The 23,832-nt window shown below is 34.2% G+C and overlaps 1 protein-coding gene across 3 annotated transcripts; it reads left to right on the top strand.

Moving 5' to 3' along the window:
* The first annotated feature begins 9,742 nt into the window (after positions 1-9,742).
* Positions 9,743-23,503, top strand: lrrc2 (leucine rich repeat containing 2). 3 transcript variants are annotated; one of them, XM_058784673.1, is made up of 10 exons: positions 9,743-9,900; positions 12,225-12,378; positions 13,395-13,522; positions 14,718-14,773; positions 14,857-15,013; positions 15,495-15,631; positions 15,723-15,868; positions 16,888-17,040; positions 21,345-21,478; positions 22,978-23,503. In XM_058784673.1, the coding sequence occupies exons 2-10, from the start codon at positions 12,239-12,241 to the stop codon at positions 23,025-23,027; spliced, it is 1,101 nt and encodes a 366-aa protein (XP_058640656.1). In that variant the 5' UTR covers positions 9,743-9,900; positions 12,225-12,238; the 3' UTR covers positions 23,028-23,503. The 3 variants fall into 3 exon arrangements, with proteins under 3 accessions (XP_058640656.1, XP_058640657.1, XP_058640655.1); XM_058784674.1 differs by lacking the exon at positions 12,225-12,378 and having other exon boundaries at positions 9,746-9,900; XM_058784672.1 differs by lacking the exon at positions 9,743-9,900 and having other exon boundaries at positions 12,236-13,522.
* The last annotated feature ends 329 nt before the right edge of the window (positions 23,504-23,832 follow it).

Raw genomic sequence — 23,832 nt, 5'->3', positions numbered from 1 at the left:
ACACTGACCGCTATTATGGTGGCATCATGTTTTTTTTTTTTTTTCTTTCTTGACCAATAAAACATCAACATCTAAACTGTTAATGAAGTGTTAATTCTTCTGTAGACATACAATAAGCTCAATATGTTTAGTAATGAGTGAAGCTGTTTGTGGAGTTGTTTGAGAGATTTAATGTCTTATTTTATTTCAGTTGATTTCACGTGTGGCTGAAGTCAGTTGTTTCTCTTTTCTTCAGTGATTCTGCTCGTTAACAGCAGATGTTCATCACTAATGCTCAGTCATCATTTAATTAGTCACTTATTTAGCTCATTAACTTTAACTCTGCTTCAGTGTTAATTTAACTCTATTTAGAGTGGGACCAAATGTTCTCTGAATAGAGTTTACTGTGAACGAATAAATAAATGTAATTGCAACTTCTTATCTCACAGGTTGGACTTTTTTTCTTGCAAAAATATATATATTTTTTAATTCTGGTTTTCTTTCTCACACAGGATTAAAGAAAAAAATTAAAATAAAAATTCCCCCTCAAAAGTGTGAGATATAAACTCAAAATTGCAATTGCAAATTAAATTTTTTTTATAGCATGCTGAAAACAAGCTTCCTTAAAAAAAGAAAGCCGACTTATATTATAGAAGAACGTTTTAGCAAATATTCAGATGAAAATAAACACACATTTGTATGACATAAAATGTGCTTCACAGCACAATATATTTTACAATCCAATAAGAGTCATATTCAAGCATTTACATGCTTATTTTTTCTTGTTGATCGGATTATTTCATATCTACAGCACGCCTTCCAATGATAATTTCATTCAGATTGACTGAGGTGTTTATATAAAGGCTTTTCAGTCCATGAATCCAATTATAAACCGATCATTTAAATGCATGTGAACGCAGATTGTTTCATTGGTAATCTAGCTTATTTTGGCAACTCTAATATTCATCCTCATTTTGTTTCATCCCAGCTAATAAAAATATGTTCCCGTTAAAATATGAAAACATTATTTCTGAAAGTTCAAAACATCCAGTTTTATTAATGTTTCTTTTTTTTTTTATTCATCCGAATGTTAGGGGAACATTCCATTTTAGTATTTTACAAAAATTCCCGGGAACGTTACTTTTGAATGTTATTTTCTGAACATTCTGAAACAAGTCGTAACATTTAAAAAAACGTCAGATGAACATCCAACTCAAACATTTCAGAAATAAAATGTTCTATGAACGATGTATAAACAATGTTGTTGTGCTAACATTTTGAGAACATTATTAAAGACCAGATAAGAAAAATATGTTTTAAGAACATTTTGCTAACGTTTCATTAAGTTATAAAAACATTATTTCTGAATGCTTTCTGAATAAAAAAAAAAAATCATGTTTTTCAAATGTTTCAAATGTAAAAACTTTTTTTTTCGTGGTTATACGAAGGTTAAAGTTCTTTTTCATTTTCTATTTACATTTTGAGATAAGGAGTAAATGTTAGACTAACTAAAATGCTCCAGAAATAAAATGTTCCATCCATACACACTGCAAAAAAACATTCTCTTACTTAGTGTTTTTGTCTTGTTTTCTAGTATAAATAAATCAAGATGAATTCACTGTACAAGTAAAATGGCTTAAGATATTATGTCTTGTTTTCTGTAACAACACATCAAAATTGTGTTAGTTTTTCCATAAAACAAGCAAAAATATCTGCAAATGGGGCAAGAAAAATAATCTTGTTTAGCCTTTGAATCAAGATGATTTTTCTTGCCCCATCGGCAGATATTTCTGCTTGTTTTAAGCAACATTTTTTTGAAAACAAGACTTAATATCTTAAATCATTTTACTTAAGTAAATGCATCTTGATTCAAGAATGTTTAGATATTTTTATACTAGAAAACAAGACACAAGTGTACATGCAGTGTCCATTCCAAACAATGTTTAATGTTTTCATGCTAATGTTTTGAGAGCATTAAAGACTTTGACTGAACTTTCTATGAAGACTTCTCTAGAAGGACGTTTGTTGGTAACTTTGCCAGAACGTTCCGGGTCTGTTCCCTGTGACTGTGGATTATTAGATCGTGTGCTAAACGAATAACTGTTGTGTTAGAGACAGCGATGGCCTCTATTGTTCGCCCACATTACGGCACATTAACACCTGCTCATTTTCTTGCCCTTTTACACAAGGCCAAATGTATCTGGAGAATCTGGGTGTGATACAAAGCCGATCACACATGTGTGAGATTCGATGTCTTCTGGGCGTGATTTCTGCTGAGCTCGAGGCCTTAACCAGCGCTGGCCCGAGCTCTATTTCAGTCCCAGCGGCGTGTAATTATGATATAAGACACTAATGCTGCTTAAGACATCAGTCACAGCTGCACAGGCGGCCTGACTCATTGTTCGAAAATAAACTTTGCTGTACGCTTGTTTTTTGAACCTGCATTGATGATATTAAAGCCCAGCATGTGATGCAGGCTCAGGAGAGCTGGCCTTTAAACCCACTTATCTCCGTGTGATGTAAACGTCTTCAGCTTCATTAACCACATCCAGAGCTTCCACGCTTAACAGGGAACATTCTGGCAAAGTTGTCATTTAACATTTCCCCAGTAACATTGCTAGAATGTTCGTTCAAAGTTCTCTGGTGTTTAATAAAGTTCTTACAACACTATTGACAAGAACAAAAACATTATTTATACACTGTTCATTGGAATGTTTTATTTATTTTAACATTTTAGTTGGACGTTCATCTAACGTTTTTTTCATTGTTAATAGAATTGTTACTTTCTGTGTTTCAGAATGTTCAAAAGTAACTCTCCCATACTCTTTGCACAAACATTTAAATAACTTAATAAGAACATTATCAAATGTTCTTAGGACGTAGACGATGCGAAGGTATATCACGATGCCACAGAAGAACCTTTTTGTCTAAATGGTTCCATAAAGAATCTTTAAAACCTTTTGTTTCACAAAAGGTTATTTTTTGGCGAAAGAAGGTTCTTCAGATGGATTTAGTAAATTGGGTGCCCCAAGCAAATATAGGAACGGGGCCTTATACACTTGCACACATTTATCTAGATCAACCTTGAGGTTCATTTTTTTTTTGTCGTGATGCTTGCTGCTGCACAATGGTGCCCCATAGTTGTGTCCAATGTTTCTACATTTTTCATGTACATGTTATAATGGGATTCTTTCATTTACATTTACTCATTTAGCATTTTTATTCTTTCATGTTGCAGACCACGAAATAGCAATTGATTTACCGCTGAGATACAAGTTTTAACAAAAAAACCCCCAAAATAAATTATAAAATGATAAACCTCACAACTGAACCTTTAAACCATTTTTTTTTTTTTAAAGAAAAGGGATGAGTCAGATGAATAAATTATTATATTATTTAAAACGGGTTTATGGGTGGGTTTATGCATTGGTCTGAACAAAAACTGCAGACTGGATTATTGAAAATGCACCTACTTAATTTTAGTAATTTTAACTTAGGGCTGTCAATCGATTAAAATATTTAATCGTGATTAATTGCATGATTGTCGTGAGTTAACTCGCGAATAATCACAACTTAATCGCACATTTTTATCTGTTCTAAATGTACCTTAAATTAATACTTTTCAAGTTTTGAATACTCTAATCAACATGGGCATGGACAAATATGGATGTTTTATGCAATACATGTTTATTATTAGTGAAACCATAGTTAACAGAGCATGAAGACTAAACAAAAGGTCATAGATGTTTTTCAAAGAACTTGTTCATGTCTATTAGAGACATGAAAAAAAAAAACATAGAAATACCAGGTTCCTATTACTTCTCTTTCTTTGCACTGAGCAATTTACTGACACAAGCCTGTTTGCATTATTTGCATGACAGGGCAGCTCAGTTCATCTGAACATGCAAAATGTACATTTATTATTTATTATTACATTTGTTTGCCTCTCTGTGCCACATACTGTATTTTGCTGCATCTAAATTCTCAATAAAACTGTTTTCATTGGTATATTATACTGTTTCTGTTGTCAGACAATGGAATGAATATGAAATAGTGACTGAAACGCGACCCATTAAGACTCAGCTCTCCCTTCCAAGATGTTAATCTGCACAAAAATCCTGATTTATAATCATGCCGTCGTCTGATAAAATCAAATAGGCTACACATAAGATAAAGACAATAGCTGTGCTGTGATTTCGGCTATACTTGCATGTACTGTAAATGTAGAGAAGCAACATATGTTTTAACTGAAAGCGCAGCTCCTTTCAGCCGCTCGCTGAACAGATCAAACAGAGAGAGAGGTGCACGCTGGGAAAGAGAGACCTCGCGCTTGTGCGGCAGTCAGCTTCAGATGCATAATATTTTCATTTGCTACAAGCAGGATACACAAGAAGCACGTTCAACTCAGACACGCAGACGGTTGTCGTGGTATTAAACACCGTAAACAGCAACCGTTTGCATGTCCGCACTTAATGCACATCTCATATGAAAAGCATTTTAGGGGGCCCTTGGCTTTTGGGGGCCCAAGGCAGTCGCCTACCTTTGCCTAATGGGTAAGTCCGCCCCTGTCTTCAGATTATAAAAGGTAAGAAATTGATGGCTCTTTAAAGAACCTTTGACTGAATGGTTCTTTGTGGAACCAAAAATGGTTCTTCTGTGGCATCGCTGTGAAGAACCTTTTAGCACCTTTATTTTTAAGAGTGTATCCAGACTTCAATAAATAATTTTAAAGTGATATTTCACCCAAAATGGAAAATTCTGTCATTATTTACTCACTTTCATGTTCCAATCCTGTATGCATTTCTTTCTTCTGCGGAAACACAAAAAATATATTTTTGACTTATATATTGACTTCCATTATATTTTTATCCACATAATGGAAATCAATGAGATTTTGTGTTCCACAGAGCAAAGAAAGTCATACAGGTTTGGAACGATATGAGGATGAGTAAATAATGACAGAATGATCATTTTTGGGTGAACTAACTCTTTAAAAACCGTTATTGCTATAATGTAAATTTTGGTCTTTGTTTCTATTAAAGAATATCAAATGATAATAAAGAAGATCAAACGAATCATATTTACATTTATGCATTTAGCAAACCCTTTTTGAAGGAACATAAGCGGTCTGCAACATTAAAGCTCAGTTATACAAGCTCCGTCTGCCACGGAATTAAAAAAAAAGGTATTGTGACTTTTCATCTCACAATTCAGACCTTTTTCTTGCATTTCTGAGAAAAGAAGTTTGAATTGCGAGAAAGGTCCAATTTGTGAGAAATAAACACAATTGCAAGAAAAAAAGTTTTGAATTGGGAGATAAAAAGTTGCAGTTACCTTTATTCTGTGACAACAACAAAAAAAAAGAATTCTAAGAAAAAAGTTGCAACTGCGAAATGTAAACTTTAATTCAGAGAAAAAGTCAAATTACAAAGTGTAGTCACAATTCCGAGGAAAAAGACAGATGAGTTCTCAGAATTCTGATGTCTGATGTCACTGGCATGGAGATAAGATTAGAAAACAGACTAACAGAGACGCTCGCCAGCTTTAGCAAGTTACCCAGATATCAGATGAAGTGATGGAAGATCTGCTTTCAGCTCACACACACACACTCGCTGACATTCAGAGAGAGAGAGAAATGCTGAAGTACATACACATGGGGGCTCGTTACATCTCCAGGTGCATTATGGGTCAGTCAGGGAGACAGTATTGTTGAGCAGACACTTAAAAGCAATCTGCGTCTAGATGCATTTATTGCTTTATTTTAGTGCCGTCAAACGATTAATCGCGATTAATTGCACCCAAAATAAAAGTGTTTACATAATATATGTGTGTGTTCTGTGTATATTTATTATGTATATACTGTATAAATGCACACACATACAGTATATATTTTGTAAATATTTAAGTCTATAGTTATATAATATAATTTACATTATAAATCTTTGTGTTTTAGATGCTTTGGAACAATTACATTTAACTCATAGCATTTTCAAAATATAGAATAGAAAAATATAGAAAAGAATGTTTCTCTAATATTTACATAACCAAGAAAAAAAATGTTCTTGAAGTATAAAGAAATGGGTGTTTTAGACATTCAGAGAATGTTCAGATGATATATTCAAAATTATAGAATATAATGTTCCTCTAATGTTCACATAACCAAGAAAAAATATTCTTAATACATTGAAAAAAAAAAGAAAAAAGTTTGTTCTGTAAATGTAAAAAACATTCAGAAATAATGTTTTCATAACGGTTTATACTGTATATTATAAATCGTAATGTTTGTATAATGTTCACATAACCAAGAAAAAACATTCATAATACATAAAAAAAACTAATGCTGTCAAATGATTAAAACGATTAAAAGTTTGTTTACATAATATATGTGTGTGCTGTGTATGTTTATGATGCATATATAAATACACACACATGCATGTATATATTTCAGAAAAATAGGTTATTTTTTATATATTAAATATATTTATTTATAATATACATTTTATGAATATAAATATAGACATTCCAAATATATATATACATAATAAATATACACAATACACACATATATTATGTAAACAAAAACTTTTATTTTGGATGTGATTAATCGCGATTATAACATTTTCATGATGATAGAATGAAATGTTCCTCTAACGTTCACACAACCAAGAAACAACGTTCTTAATACAGTACATTAAATAGTCTAAGTTTCTATTTCTACTTCTGCTGATTGTATTTAGGCTTCAAAATTAATAAAAGCTGTGTTCATTAATGATGATCATGATGAATAAAATGTCTTTTGTTGGTCACAGAGCTGATTTTCTTTCTTTTTAAAAAAATAATCCAAAAGGGAAAAATCATGTTATGGGTTTGTGGAGGGAAGCAGGGTGATTAAAAACTACAAAAATACATCACTGCAGTGCTTTATCAGACCAATACTGCACTCTGCTGCTCAGTCTGGGATCTTATGTTACTTCTTTCTCTTAATCATTTGTATTTTGGGACAGAAATAAAACAACACAGTTCATATAATGCATGTTGAGTCTACAGTGGGGCATGTTGTCACATTATATGGGGTAAGTTGTCACAATGTCAACCTCCATTAAAGAAAATATATTAGGCTATTCAGCTAAATTGCAGAAATATGTTTATTGAAACTGCTATATAACTCTAAACCTGACAACCTCTGTGTGACAACTAGCCCCGGTACATTTGATCAGCAGCTGTGCGTCCCGTGATATAATGATATAATGCCAGCTGCATCACAGCATCATGTGTATGATAAAAACACACTAATTAAACATCAAATCAATGCATATGGAAGACAAATAATGCAGATAATTCAATATCAGACCTCACAGCTAATATATAAACCAAATGAAATTGACAAGTTTGCCTACTTTGTAGCATGTTTTGTAACGGTCTGTTCTGTTTGAACATTTACATATTCAGTAATATTACAGATTTAACTGCAGTGAGACTATTGGATGAGAACAAAACTGAGCTGAGCTGAATAATGACACTATTGGTCTTTTAGAGCGGCTTCCCAAGTAATACATTTAGGTTATAAAAAAGTTGTGGGAACATTGTTTTGAAATGTTTCGAAAACGTTGAAATGTCCATTTCCTTTGTTGTGATTATAACGTTATGTAAAGGTTACAAAAACGTTTCTTACAATGTGCTACTACCTTTATTTTTACCCAAAATATAACGTTATTTGAAGATTTAGTTGCAACAGAATGTTAAAATGTTCAGTGTTCTTGTTATGAATAGAACAATATTCAAAAATTACAAAAATGTTTATTAAACTTACTAATTTTATTTTCAGCCAAAATACAATGTTATGTGATTGTTTTTCTAATTTTCTAAGAATGTTAAATGTCCAGTTTTCTTGTTGGGATTATAAAGTTGTTTAAACGTTCCAAAAACCTTTTTAAATGTTCTACTAATTTTATTTTCTCCAGTGTTGGGGAAAGTTACTTTTAAAAGTAATGCATTTATTGCGTTACTCCCTAAAAAAGTAACTAATTGCATTACTTTGTTACTTTTTATGGTAGAGCTGTCAGTCAATACATGAGAAACACAGTAACTTGTGTAACTTATTTGAAAAAAGTAACTCAGATATTTTCTTGTAAATTAAAATTAATGCATTACTTTACTAGTTACTTGAAAAAAGTAATCTGATTATATAACTCACTTTACTTGTAATGCATTACCCTCAACACTGATTTTCACCCAAAATATAACATTATTTGAACATTTATTTTTAACGCTCTGGTATTGTTAATTTGGGAGTCACACTTGTGTTGTTCGCGGTCAAAAGTGACCGCACTCCTGAAATTTTTATTTTCAGTAAAATCAATATAATATATTTTTGTTCCATAATATATATATATATTTTTTATTTTTTTTATTTTGTATTTTGAGAGCATTTCATGGTACTAATTAATATTTATGTAATAATTATGATACATTTTCTCCGTTGAAAATAATAAAAAATTATGGCAGTATTTCATGTTAAAATAGAAACAATGCCTTTAAAATCCAATTTTTGAAGACAGATTAGTACCATCTGGTTGGAGTAAAATAAATAAATAAATAATAATAAAAAATCTGCAATTCTATGGTTTAGCCACTAGATTCCTATACAGCTCTATTTAAAAGGCTAATAAATTCTCTAGTTGCTTTTAGACATATATTTTTATTTGAAGTTGTGGATTTGGATACATATTTAGACATTCTCAAAGACAACTTTTTGTAAAGGTTTAGATTTTTTTGTTTTTGTTTCAAATGTTGGTTTAAACAGTTTTTGCATTAATTTTACTACAGTCAAACCTGAAGACAGAGAAAGACATTTCATTACACAAAGTAAAAAAAAAAAAAAAAAAAAATTAACAAAAATGAACAGGAATGCTTTATCAGAGATTAATCAATCTGATTTCAACCTCTTATTTGCCATATTGTTACAGTCACACCAGTTCGTTTGTGAGTGTGTGTGTGTGTGTGTGTGTGTGTGTGCGTGTGTGTGTGTGTGAGTGTCAGTGCAGTGTGTGTGTGTGTGTGTGTGTGTGTGTGCGTGTGTGTGTGCGTGTGTGTGTGTGTGTGTGTGTGTGTGTGAGTGTGAGTGTGCGTGTGTGTGAGTGTGCGTGTGTGTGTGAGTGTGTGTTTGTGTGTGTGAGTGTGCGTGTGTGTGAGTGTGTGTGTGTGAGAAAGTGTGTGTGTGTGTGTGTGTGTGTGTGTGTGTGTGTGTGTGTGTGAGTGTCAGTGCAGTGTGTGTGTGTGTGTGTGTGTGTGTGTGTGCGTGTGTGTGTGTGTGCGAGCGAGCGTGCGTGCGTGCGTGTGTGTGAGTGTGTGTGTGCGCACGTGTGTGTGTGTGTCACATTTATAAAATGTAGTGCAGTAAAAAGTAAGACATTGCTTTGGAATGTTAGGAAGTAAAAGTGTTCCAAAGAAAAACACTCTGATAAAGTATAAAAATACTTTTAAAATTGACCTGAGTAAAGTAAAAATCCTTCTCTACTGTCTCTGTAATAAGAGCCGTGAGCGAGTGATAAATAATGTGTGTAATGAGACTCTACAGAAGGAAGGTCAACATGTGAATCATCTCAGAGGTCATGACCCTTCAGATAAAGGTCACGCTTAGTTCATTTGAAGAACAGTAGGCTATATGTGTGAATGCAGGTGTGTGTATGTTATGCCATCAGGCCTCTGTTTGCATACGTACTGAAGCTGTGTGTGTCATTTACGGATCAGTGTGTGTGACAGCGAGGACATGTGGATGTGTCCAGACGCTGTAAAGACACGAGGCATCGAATCACTGCTGTAAAAATAGCAGCATGTTCATGCAGCCGTCTAAATACAGATGAGCTGTAAACAAGCAGCTGAACCTGGAGAGAAACGCAGAGGAGCTGCTACCAGCCGCAGGTACGCAAAATCTGCTTATTAATGAGCTTTTCATGAAGATTAACAGCAAACTAATGCAATATCCAGGCCGTGTTTGTAGTTCTGGGGTTAAACTGGGTGACTCTTCATGAGCTGGAGGTCAAGCTGAGTCACGATAGCAACACAAACGTCTAGGATTAGTCCTCAAACAGACGAACGACAACATGATTCACGCTGACAAGCTGCTAAACGTCTCAGATTAACATCTGACCGCTGAGAAAAACAGCTTCTCGTCTCAAAGTCCAGTAAAACTTTCCATTATCATCGAACACTGTAAATATGATCTTACTCGGTATATTATTTTAAAGTATTGTTTACTGAACAAATGCTAACATTTTACAATAAGGTGCCATTGGTTAACATTAACTAACCTGAACAAACAACGAACAATTCATTTATTACACTATTTATTAAGCTTTGTTAATGTTAGTTAATAAAAATGCAATAAATGCATTAACTAATGTTAAGAAACACAACTTGTGATTTTAATAATGCATTAGTAAATGCTGAAATTAACATTAACTATGATTAATAAATGCTGTAGAAGTCATGTTAGTTCATGTTTACTAATGCAGTTAACTAATGAACCTTATTGTAAAGTGTTACCGCAAAAAATTTATTAAAATGAAGTACGTTTTTGCTTAAAACTTACAAATATCAGAAAAATTAAACATATTTCGATTGCAAAACAAGACATAAATACTGAGAAAAATAATCTTGCTTTCCCTTTAAATTATCTAAACATTCTTAAATCAAAATACATTTCACAACATAATGACTGAAGATATGAAGTTTTGTTTTCTGAAAAAATGTATCAAAATGTATCAAAATATCTGCCAATGGGGTCAGAAATAAAATAATATCATCTTAAAATAATCTGGTTTTTGCTTTGAATTAAGTTCACAGGCAGATTTTGTTCTTGTTTTAAAGAAAAACTCACTTAATTTTAATAAATTTTCAAGACTTCTTATCTTCTGTCATTTTGCTTCTCTAGAAAACGTGTCTTGATTTAAGAATCTTTAGATATTTTTACTGGAAAACAAGAGTTTTTTATTTTTTTCAGTGCACAGCCTAATAAAGCAGAGGTCAGTGACTGAGGTGCAAACAGTGTTATGAAAGTGTCTTATCACAGATTTATGGTTTCTATTTTTACCGCCTGCTGGTTTTGAGCAACATATTTTCAGATGTTTTTAATAAGCTGCACTGGAATGAACTGTATTTTGCATTCACAATGCAGACACAGACTGCTGCATGTTTACAGCTTTCTGTGTATCATATGAAGCAAAAATATTGTAAAATGTTTATGATGGGTTCATTGTGAGAAATGCTCTGAGGAGCTTATAATGGGATGCAACTTGAGGCCGAATTCACTGCAAAATATGATTTTCTTCTTCAGTATTTTTTGTCTTGTTTTCCATGATAAATATCTAAACATTTTTAAGTCAAGATAAATTTACTTAAGATGCAAAATGACTTGAGATAAAAGTTAATAAATAAATAAATAAATAAATAAAAAATAAAATTAAATAGAATATTAAGCAAATTTATATTTAAAAAAAAAAAGTTTCCCAACTGGGCAAGAAAAATAAACTTTAAAAAGGAAAACACCCATACAGAAAAAAAAAAAAAAAAACTTGTATATTTATATTTTAAATATACATTAAATATATGTTGTAAACACTGAATCTCAATGACATAGAAATATTTTCTATATAAATATATAAATCTTCATACACCAAAATATATTTCAAAATGTATTTTGGATGCAAGAAAATATATTTCCAATCTTATAATAGATGCAAATGTGGATATCTATCTATCTATCTATCTATCTATCTATCTATCTATCTATCTATCTATCACTGTAAAGTATGTTCTTTGCTGATTTTTCTTCAAATGTGACGTGATCTATTTTCGTGGACTGAAATATAAGAGCTAAATATATTTTTAAAAGCTTATATATATATATATTCCAAAATATAAAAAATGGCCAACAATTATATTGGTAGAACATGCATTTCCATAAATATATATTTGAAATATATTTTTTGTATATTTTGAAATAGATTTCAAAATTATATTTTCTGACCACATTGGCAGATTTTTGTTTTTGTTTTAAACATAAATTTTGCTATAATTTTTTTTTTAGAAAATAAGCCTTCATATCTTGAGCAATCTTGATTCAAGAATGTTTAGATATTTACACTAGAAAACAAGACAAAAACACTAAGTAAGAGAATGATTCTTTGCAGTGTGTGTGGATGTTGCTGTGTGTTGGGTTCACATACGGTTTGTCTGTTCCTCAGCATCGGTTCCCATCATGAAAGCAGAGCGGATCGGCGTTGACATTCCCGTGTATGACCTCTCACTGATCCGAGATCTATGGGAGGGACGCGTGAAGAAACACAAGCAGCGACAGAAGAAGGAGGAAGAGCGGATCAGTAAAAGTGCTCTGGTCAAGTGAGGATGAGGAGCAGAATCTAGAGCTGGACTGTTCAGTTCTGACCTGAAACTAAACACACAAACACACCGAATCAAGATAACATGATCATAACAGACAGCTGTGTTTGATCAGGACTGGAACTAAACCCTGAGGCCAGTTGTTCAAACGTGATCTGATCGGATTGGATCAAATCTTGAAAATGTGTTGTTCAAAAGACAAAAAGGATTCTGAATTCAGATTAGATCACAAAATCCAATCTTGGTTTTGATCTGGATTCAATCCTCAGTTTGTGTTGTTCAAAACGTTTTAGTAAGCTTGGGATACTTTTGATGCAAAAAAAAAAAAAAAAAACTGGATTGTTCTGATCCCAAAAGAAGAGTGGATTTCAGAAACAAAAATTTAATAAAACTTTAAAATTGGTCCAAAAAATACAACATTTGTAACAGGTAAAATTACTTAAGATATTATGTCTTGTTTTCTAAAACAAACAAACAAAAAAACACACAAACAAGCAAAAATATCTGCCAATGGGGCAAGAAAAATTATCTTGTTTAGCCTTTGAATTAAGATTATTTTTGATATATATATGTGTGTGTGTGTGTGTGTGTGTGTGTTTTGTCAAGTAAATGCATCTTGATTCAAGAATTCGTAGATATTTATACTAGAAAACAAGACAAAAATACTAAGAAAATGCAATGCAAAACACACTGGTATTTTTTCCCATCAGCATGTCCCTTTAGGGGCTCCGTAGAGCACTAGAAATCCAGAATTGGAAATCTAAAAAAGTGTGTATCTGGATCAGGGTGATCCAATCCAGTTTGAAAAACCAGCACAAAAGTAAGATGGGTTTCCTGATCCTGGATAACAAAACATGGGATTCACAAATCCAGATCATTCTGATCCAGATTAAACTTCTTGAACAACTGAACCCTGATCATCATCATTTTTTGCAGCGCTGCTCTAGAGAAACCGCTTATGTTCCCATTAAAAAGCAAAGTATTAGGCGATCAGATATTTCTGGGATTGTTTGCAGGGTGAATCAGCAGTGGCAGTATCGCATCGCATGCAGAAAGCTGAAGAGCGCTGAGGTCACGGCGCTGCAGTGTTATCTGGAGAGATCATCGCTCAGCGAAACACACCTCCTGCCCTCCGATGACGAGGGTATTTCTGCAAAGTTCAAACCCAAACACTGAGACACTTTTAGTCATTATATCACCTGATGAAATGGATGTTCAGAATAAGTCTAGTCTAAGCTCACAAACTCAAACAGGGACTCTCAAATGTTTTTGTTTGCCAAACCCCCCTAAAATATTTACCCTCTTTTGAGATTTCTAAATTTTCAATATATATGCTATAATTTAATAGCAAATTTGCATGTCTGATTTTGGTTAATGGTCACATGACATGCAGGCAAACAGAAAATATTTAATCTTTTTTTAGCAAGTGTTTCATTTTTATTATTTATTATTATTTTATTATTGTCGTTTTAAGTTTAAATAAATATTTTTATTTATTTTAATATGACATTTTAGTTTATAAACAAAATATTAATTTTTAGTAAGTGTTTCTTATTATTATTAATTATTTTTGTATTACTTTATTATTTTTAAGTAAAATGTTGGTAAACGGTTACATTACATGTAGGTAAACAAAATATTTCATATTGTTAAGTAAATGTTTTATGTTTATTATTTTTGTATTATTTTACTATTATTGTCTTAAGTTTAAATAAAATATTTTTATTTTGTTTTAATATTACATTTTAGTTCTCTGATGTTGGTCACATGATATGTAGGTAAATATACATGTAAACATAATTGTTTCATTTATATTAAGTTTGTATTATTTATTTTATTATTGTTTTAAGTTTAAATAAAACACATCACATTTTTAGTTCTCTAAGAACACATAAACAGGATTTTTAATTTGATTATTATTTTTTTTAAATTATTTTACATTTGTATTGTTTAATTTATTTATTATATTTCTTAATGCTGAAGAAATAAATTAACAACAAAAAGTAAATAAAAATAAAAAACCCATAAAAAGAACAGACGATATACGATAATAGTTAACATGAAGGAATTTTCCATATTGATTATTCACATGTATTTTACCCATATTTTGAATTACACATTGCATTGTGTTACAGTTTAAAGGAAATATTTGTAAACTTTACAGATAATGCACCAATATCTTATCAGTCTTTCTACAGATTTTTTTTAGTTGATCTTCTAGCATATTTTATGGATTTTCTACTTTATTGTGTGTGTAATTTTCATTTTTTTTTAAACCTCCTGAAACAATATTCCTCTTGAGACTCAATGAATCTGACCTGTCTGTGTCTCTCATCCAGATAATGACGCAGACAACAAGAAGTTCATTTTTGAGCTGAAAGGAAAAAAATGGATGGTAACCATCTGAAAAAGCATTATCAAAGATGTTTTTCAAATGCATTTGTACCGTCCTGATCCAATTATGACTGTGATCTGCAGAAATTACCTGAAGATCTTCAGTATATGACTTATCTCAAGGAATGGCACATCCACGGAACCAGGATTCCCGAGATTCCCACTTACATCGAGGCGTTTGTGGATCTGCAAGTACTGGACGTTCCCAAAAATGGACTGACGAAGCTTCCTACTGAAATAGGTCAGTCTCACCAAACCTGAAATACTAAAATCATAACTCTACATACAGTATGTGACCCTTGACCACAAAACCAGTCATAAGGGTCAATTTTTTGAAATTGAGATTTATACATCATATTAGCTTTCCATTGATGTATGGTTTGTTGGACAATATTTGTCTGAGATACAACTATTTGAAAATCTGGAATCTGAGGGTGCAAAAAAATCTAAATATTGAGAAAATCATCTTTAAAGTTGTTCAAATGAAGTTCTTAGCAATGCATATTACTAATCAAAAATGAAGTTTTGATATATTTACGGTAGGAGATTTGCTAAATATCTTCATGGAACATGATCTTTACTTAATATCCTAATGATTTTTGGCATAAAAGAAAAATTGATAATTTTGACCCATACAATGTATTGTTGGCTATTGCTACAAATATAGCTGCTTTTGTGCTGCAGGGTCACATGTCAGAAATCCAATGCCTCATCTTTCACAGGGAAACTGATCAACCTGAGAGTAGTAAATGTGAATTATAATAAACTGTTAAGCATTCCACCTGAACTCGGAGAATGTGAGAATCTGGAACGATTAGAGATGACAGCAAACGGAAACCTGGCTGAGCTTCCCTTTGAGGTGCGACAAGATGATCTAACACCATTTAAAATGTTCTTATGCATGAATTCCTTTACAAAACACACATTTTTGTCTGCTAATTGTTTTCCAGCTGAGAAATCTCCAAAAATTGACGCACTTGGACATGGCGGAGAATCAGTTTGCCAGTATTCCTGTCTGTGTGCTTCGCATGGAAAACCTGAAGTGTCTGGACATCAGCAACAACAGACTCACAGACCTGCCGGAGGATATCGACAGGTGTGTGTTTACAGTATTTCTCTTCATAATCATCTGTTCATCAAGTGCAGTGTTGGGGAAAGTTACTTTTAAAAGTAATGCATTACAATATTGTGTTACTTCTTAAAAAAGTAACTAATGTTACTTAGTTACTTTTTATGGAAAGTAATGCGCTACACTGCAAAAAATGATTTTCTTAATATTTTTGTCTTGTTTTCTAGTTTAAATATCTAAACATTCCTGAATCAAGATGCATTTACTTGACAAGTAAAATGAGTTAAGATATTATGTCTTGTTTTCTAAAAAAAAAAAAATAAAAAATTTTTTTGCAGTGTACGTTACTTTTGCGTTACTTTTCAGATCAGGGCAGGGCTTGCTTGTTTGTTTTTATAATTAAAAAGCTCTATTTTTAGCAAATGTAAAAGCCTTTTCACACCAAAAGGTGAAAGGAATAAGCCTCAGGCTGAAGGAAAAGTAAATTCACATCTGTACAGTAGAATGCAGGAAAAGAAGGTTCAACACTCAACTCAAAATTAGCATTAAAAAAAATAACCAGGCACAAATGTTAGTTTATCTAAAGTCATTTTTGCTCATTAGTATGTTTGAACTGGATCATCAAAGGTCAGTAGCAAAGACATCGGTTAACATATTTAATTATTGCATGTTTGCGTCATATTCTGAGTTTCACTGTTTTAATTCATTTTGATGAATACTGAATCAGTTTTTTTTTGCGAGTAAGATGATTAATGCATGTTCACCTTTAATCTAGAACTACAGTAACATCATGTTCACACACAAAGCCTCTGTACTTCAGATTTCTCTCAACATGGGGACAGGAGAGCTGTCAGTCAATAAATGGGAAAACAAAGTAACTGCTGTTACTTGTTTGAAAAAGTAACTCAGATATTTTCTTGTAAATTAAAAAGTATTGCGTTACTTTACTAGTTACTTGAAAAAAGTAATCTGATTACGTAACTCGCATTACTTGTAATGCTGATCACTGATCACGTGCCTAACATCGTGAATCTGTCCTTCATCAGGCTCGAGTCATTAGAGATGCTGTTCCTTCACAAAAACAAGGTACGATACGTGCCGATGACCATGACGAACCTCATCCATCTGAAGATGCTGGTCATCAGCGCAGACGAGCTGTACAGCATCCCGTCGCAATTAGTCGACAATCCTAACATCAAGTAAGTGTGAACCCTACGGAGCGAGTAAAACAGACAGAAAAACATGAGATGGAAGGGAAAATGTTATTTTAATGCTTTTGCGTTCTCTTGCAAAAGTAAAGCGGTCACCGGGAAATGTGTTTGCTCACAAATCATTTTCATTCTCTTGAAAATCTTCTGCATTTCGCCAATAACCTTTGCACTTGTTTGCAAAACCTGTGCATTCTTTCACAAAACTATTGTGTTCCCCTGGGAAACTTTGTGTTCGTTCGCGAAGTATTGCGTTCCCCTGGGAAACTTTGTGTTCGTTCGCGAAGTATTGCGTTCCCCTGGGAAACTTTGTGTTCGTTCGCGAAGTATTGCGTTCCAGTGGGAAACTTTGTGTTCGTTCGCGAAGTATTGCGTTCCCCTGAGAAACTTTGTGTTCGATTCGCAGTATTGCATTCCCCTGAGAAACTTTGTGTTCGTTCACAAGTATTGCGTTCCAGTGGGAAACTTTGTGTTCGTCACAGTATTGCGTTCCCCTGAGAAACTTTGTGTTCGTTCGTGAAGTATTGTGTTCCCCTGAGAAACTTTATGTTCGCTTTGCAAACTATTATGCGTTCCCCTGAGAAACTTTGTGTTCGTTCGCAAGTATTGTGTTCCCCTGGGAAACTTTGTGTTCGTTCGCAAGTATTGCGTTCCCCTGAGAAACTTTGTGTTCGTCGCAGTATTGCGTTCCCCTGAGAAACTTTGTGTTCGTTTGCAAAGTATTGTGTTCCCCTGAGAAACTTTATGTTCGCTTGCAAACCATTATGCTCCCCTGGGAAACTTTGTGTTCGTTCACAAGTATTGTGTTCCCCTGAGAAACTTTATGTTCGTTTGCAAACCATTATGCGTTCCCCTGAGAAACTTTGTGTTCGATTCGCAAGTATTGCGTTCCCCTGAGAAACTTTGTGTTCGCTTGCAAACTATTGCTCCAGTGGGAAACTTTGTGTTCGCTTGCAAACTATTGTGTTCCCCTGAGAAACTTTGTGTTCGTTCACGTATTGCGTTCCCCTGAGAAACTTTGTGTTCGTCACAAGCATTATGCTCCCCTGAGAAACTTTGTGTTCGTTCGCAGTATTGCATTCCCCTGGGAAACTTTGTGTTTGTTTGCGAAGTATTGCGTTCCAGTGGGAAACTTTGTGTTCGTCGCAGTATTGCGTTCCCCTGGGAAACTTTGTGTTCGTCGCAGTATTGCGTTCCAGTGGGAAACTTTGTGTTCGATTCGCAGTATTGCGTTCCCCTGAGAAACTTTGTGTTCGTTCAAGTATTGCGTTCCCCTGAGAAACTTTGTGTTCGTCACAAGTATTGCGTTCCCCTGGGAAACTTTGTGTTCGTTATGGCATTATGCTCCCCTGGGAAACTTTGTGTTCGTTCACAAGTATTATGCTCCCCTGAGAAACTTTATGTTCGTTTGCAAACCATTGCGTTCCCCTGAGAAACTTTATGTTCGTTTGCAAACTATTGCTTTCCAGTGGGAAACTTTGTGTTCGTTTGCGAACTATTGTGTTCCCCTGAGAAACTTTGTGTTCGTTCACAAGTATTGTGTTCCCCTGAGAAACTTTGTGTTCGTCGTGAAGTATTGTGTTCCCCTGAGAAACTTTATGTTCGTTTGCAAACTATTGCGTTCCAGTGGGAAACTTTGTGTTCGATTCGCAGTATTGCATTCCCCTGAGAAACTTTGTGTTCGTTCGTGAAGTATTGCGTTCCCCTGAGAAACTTTGTGTTCGATTCGCAAGTATTATGCGTTCCCCTGAGAAACTTTGTGTTCGTTCGCGGTATTGCGTTCCCCTGGGAAACTTTGTGTTCGTTCGCAGTATTGCGTTCCAGTGGGAAACTTTGTGTTCGTTCGCGAAGTATTGCGTTCCCCTGGGAAACTTTGTGTTCGTTCGCGAAGTATTGCGTTCCAGTGGGAAACTTTGTGTTCGTTCGCGAAGTATTGCGTTCCCCTGAGAAACTTTGTGTTCGTTCGCGAAGTATTGCGTTCCCCTGAGAAACTTTGTGTTCGTTCGCAAAGTATTGCGTTCCCCTGGGAAACTTTGTGTTAGATTCGCGGTATTGCGTTCCCCTGAGAAACTTTATGTTCGTTTGCAAACCATTATGCGTTCCCCTGAGAAACTTTGTGTTCGTTTGCAAACCATTATGCGTTCCAGTGGGAAACTTTGTGTTCGCTTGCAAACTATTGTGTTCCCCTGAGAAACTTTGTGTTCGTTCAAGTATTGCGTTCCCCTGAGAAACTTTATGTTCGCTTGCAAACTATTATGCGTTCCCCTGAGAAACTTTGTGTTCGTCACAAGTATTATGCGTTCCCCTGAGAAACTTTGTGTTCGTTCGTGAAGTATTGTGTTCCCCTGAGAAACTTTATGTTTGTTTGCAAACTATTGCGCTCCAGTGGGAAACTTTGTGTTCGTTGCAAACTATTGTGTTCCCCTGAGAAACTTTGTGTTCGTTCGCGAAGTATTGCGTTCCCCTGAGAAACTTTGTGTTCGTTTGCAAACTATTGCGTTCCCCTGAGAAACTTTGTGTTCGTTTGCGAAGTATTGCGTTCCCCTGAGAAACTTTGTGTTCGTTCGCGAAGTATTGCGTTCCCCTGAGAAACTTTGTGTTCGTTCACAAGTATTGCGTTCCCCTGGGAAACTTTGTGTTCGTTATGGCATTATGCTCCCCTGAGAAACTTTGTGTTCGTTCGTGAAGTATTGCATTCCCCTGAGAAACTTTGTGTTCGTCAGTATTGCGTTCCCCTGGGAAACTTTGTGTTTGTTTGCGAACTATTGCGTTCCCCTGGGAAACTTTGTGTTTGTTTGCGAACTATTGCATTCCCCTGGGAAACTTTGTGTTTGTTTGCGAACTATTGTGTTCCCCTGAGAAACTTTATGTTTGTTTGCAAACTATTGCGTTCAGTGGGAAACTTTGTGTTTGTTTGCGAACTATTATGCGTTCCCCTGGGAAACTTTGTGTTTGTTTATAACTATTATGCGTTCCCCTGAGAAACTTTGTGTTTGTTTGCGAACTATTGTGTTCCCCTGAGAAACTTTGTGTTCGTTCGCGAAGTATTGCGTTCCCCTGAGAAACTTTGTGTTCGTTCGCGAAGTATTGCGTTCCCCTGAGAAACTTTGTGTTCGTTCGTGAAGTATTGTGTTCCCCTGAGAAACTTTATGTTCGTTTGCAAACTATTGCTTTCCAGTGGGAAACTTTGTGTTCGTTCGCGAAGTATTGTGTTCCCCTGAGAAACTTTGTGTTCGCTTGCAAACTATTGTGTTCCCCTGAGAAACTTTGTGTTCGCTCGTGAAGTATTGTGTTCCCCTGAGAAACTTTGTGTTGTTTGCAAACTATTGCGTTCCCCTGGGAAACTTTGTGTTCGTCAAGCATTATGCGTTCCCCTGAGAAACTTTGTGTTCGTTCGCGAAGTATTGCGTTCCCCTGAGAAACTTTGTGTTCGTTCGTGAAGTATTGCATTCCCCTGAGAAACTTTGTGTTCGTTCGCGAAGTATTGCGTTCCCCTGAGAAACTTTGTGTTCGTTCGCGAAGTATTGCGTTCCCCTGAGAAACTTTGTGTTCGTTCGCGAAGTATTGTGTTCCCCTGAGAAACTTTATGTTCGTTTGCAAACTATTGCGTTCCAGTGGGAAACTTTGTGTTCGTTCGCGAAGTATTGTGTTCCCCTGAGAAACTTTGTGTTCGTTCGCTAAGTATTGCGTTCCCCTGGGAAACTTTGTGTTTGTTTGCGAACTATTGCGTTCCCCTGGGAAACTTTGTGTTTGTTTGCGAACTATTGCGTTCCCCTGGGAAACTTTGTGTTCGTTTGCGAAGTATTACGTTCCCCTGGGAAACTTTGTGTTCGTTTGCGAACTATTGTATTCCTCCAAGACACTTTACATTCACTTGCAAAACATTTGGGTTCTCTTGTAAAACTATTGCATTCCCCTAAGAAACTTTGTGTTTGTTTGCAAACTATTGCGTTCCTCTGAGAAACTTCACGTTCGCTTGCAAAACATTTGGGTTCCCCCAAGAAACTTTGTGTTCATTCGTGAAATTATTGGGTTCCCTTGAGAACCCCGCTGAAAGAAAACAAAACAATATAAACCACAGAATTTGTAATGGTTGTATTGGTTATAATGGGAATCGTATTGGACCCTGTTGGTCTCCTTCTATTGGTGGCTTGTTAAAACTGCTAAATCATACGCATCTCATCCTGTGTTTTTATATTTAGAATCTGAGTATAAAACATGAGCAGCTGCATGCTGTCTGTCCAAACCCCTGAAAACACTCCATAAAGCGCTGATCTACTGTCTTTCTCTTTCAGATTAATCCGATTATATGACAATCCAATAAAAACTGACAATGAAGACATGAACGAGATCGACATAGACACAGAAGCTCAGGACGAGCGTGACAAGGAGTTCATGAAGACATACATCGAGACTCTTCAAGACAGAGGTGAAAATGATGAATGCTGATAAATCCATGAATTTAAATTAAATATGAATTAAAGAAGCAAAAAGGATGCAGAAAAAATAACTAATTATAATTTATTATTTTAGAAATTATAATGTCAAAAAAAAAAAAAAAAATCAATTTTATGAATTGAAAAGGAGCCAATTCTAAAATTGTGCCCAAACATGCTGATTTATAAGTTATAAAATAAAACACAGATTATTGGAGTACTTTTTACAAGAACATTGGGTACAACGGAGCTAAAGGCCCACCTTAAGAAAAAATGTGCTATTCACTGCACCTAAAATGTATAGAATGCAGAAAACATATATACATTGTATTGAACATTAATGGAGCAACAGATTTTGTGTGAAAATAAATCATTTAAGTCGTTTATTTTGTTTAAAAATCTTATAAATGTATGAGGTGGCAAGAGGGGCCTTTTACCCATCACACAGTATTGATACAAATACTAATAATACAAATAATAAAAGTTAATACTTGTTCAAAACAATCACTTTAGCAAAGTTTGTACTATTTTCTGCTTATTTTGAAAAATAAAAGAACTAATTTTTGTTCAATAAATATTGTTAATATAAACAATATATTTTAAAATACAGAAACAAAATCATTTTAATAAATAAAGATTATGAAAGTATTGAAGGAGATCCAATAATAACTAGTAACAACAAATGATACTTTATTATATGATATGATTAATATCATGTTTTTAAATATGATGGTTTCATTCTAAATATGGCGATCATCTCTAATATGGACACCCAACATAATATATGATATTTACCATCTGAATCTAACCATGTCATGCCAACAAATGGAAAAGTCAGCGATCTATTAATTATCATGTTAATTACTGTGCGCCTTTAGCCCCAACAGCAGGGGCGCTTTTCACCCCGAATACCATACATTTGCATATTCTTTCGTTATTTAAAAACTGTTGCTTTAATTATCTTAAACAAAACTGAAAATCATAAAGAAGACCTTTGTCTCAAAACATATGCATTGATTTTAGCGATTCTCATTTGCTACTTAAATCTTCAACATTTAAAAAAACATAAAATATTAGCTCAAGTAAGCACAGAATCAAATAAGCACAGCTGCTGCGCGCGATCGCGTCAAGGTTCAGACAAATATACACGTGCACCTTGAAAAAAGCATGTTTTGGAAAGTGCTACGCCACATTTTGTGCCATCTAATGGTTTAGATGAAAATAATATCAAAGGCGCCTTTTACCACGTTGTACCCTATTATTTGAATCTTTCTACTTGAAAATTGCATGTTTAATTCAATGTGTTACTTGCCGTTTCTTTGTAATTATTAGTGAAATTTACTAGCAGCTTCAAAGTAAATGCAAAGCCATTTTTTTCAGTGCATCATTCAGTACACAATGATAACATCATACAGAACTTTAAATACATTTGGAAACAGTTTGTGCATCATTTGCAGATGTTAAGCTTTAACTAAATGTTCCTCCTTTTCAGACACTCAGCCGGCATACACCACTAAAGTCTCCCTCAGCTGCCTGCTGTAGAACCAGATGACTGTAAATATGACACAATCATCTGCTTCAGAATGACACCGATTGATATCAGTGTGCTTCAATTGAGGTCTATTTATTAGTTTTCTCATTCCGAGTTAAATTAAAACTGAAAAGCAGGTTACACTGGATGATAAGCTGTTAGTATCTAAAGGGTTTGGGTTTCTTCTGTAGCAGCGTTTATTATTATTTAAGAAAAACAGCTGGGAGTTTGTAGGCTTGAAGATTATATTTTCCTTTTTGACTGCATTTATCATTCTTACAAGTTCAAACTAGTTCAAATCTGATCCCAAACCCATTTTGATTTGGTTTTCTGTGAAGATTTCCATCGTTTAGTTTGCTTGATGTGACCAAACGTTTCACAGCATGCTGATAATGAATTTTTAAATTTTTCTGTCTGCAAGTCAATGTTTTATAAGAGTGTCATTTTAATTTATTGTAATTAAATAAATCAAAATTCCAATTTTCAATTTTGCCTTCAGCCATAGATATGATATGCAAACACTTGCATTTCTCTGTCAATGGGAAAAAATATAAATCCAATCCTGGAATATGAAGTGGTTTATTGAAACATTGATTAATGAATAGCTCAATGAACACTTGTAACAAACGTCTCAGCAAACGAATGCTTAATGTGCATCGAACACATCAATAAAATCTCATCAGAAGGCATAAACCAGTCTTCAAGGAATGGCTGCATAGACATGAAGAATGGCATCTAGAGCCGAAACATCATTAAAAAAAGTGCAGTTCATTGAAAAAAACACCTAAAATGACTTTAGTGGGGCTAAGATCTTCT

The sequence above is a fragment of the Onychostoma macrolepis genome, chromosome 08, assembly GCF_012432095.1.
Source record: "Onychostoma macrolepis isolate SWU-2019 chromosome 08, ASM1243209v1, whole genome shotgun sequence".
NCBI classification, from domain to species: Eukaryota; Metazoa; Chordata; class Actinopteri; order Cypriniformes; family Cyprinidae; genus Onychostoma; species Onychostoma macrolepis.
The sequence above is the reverse complement of the archived record's forward strand: the minus strand, read 5'-3'. Positions and strand labels throughout refer to the sequence as shown.

Excerpts from the sequence above, each read along its gene's own strand:
- lrrc2 (XM_058784672.1), top strand. The coding sequence starts at position 13,204 with ATGGGTTTCCTGATCCTGGATAACAAAACATGGGATTCACAAATCCAG. Across the intron at positions 13,523-14,717 it reads CCTGCCCTCCGATGACGAGG|ATAATGACGCAGACAACAAG; the intron begins GTATTTCTGCAA and ends TCTCTCATCCAG. Across the intron at positions 17,041-21,344 it reads GTCGACAATCCTAACATCAA|ATTAATCCGATTATATGACA; the intron begins GTAAGTGTGAAC and ends TTTCTCTTTCAG.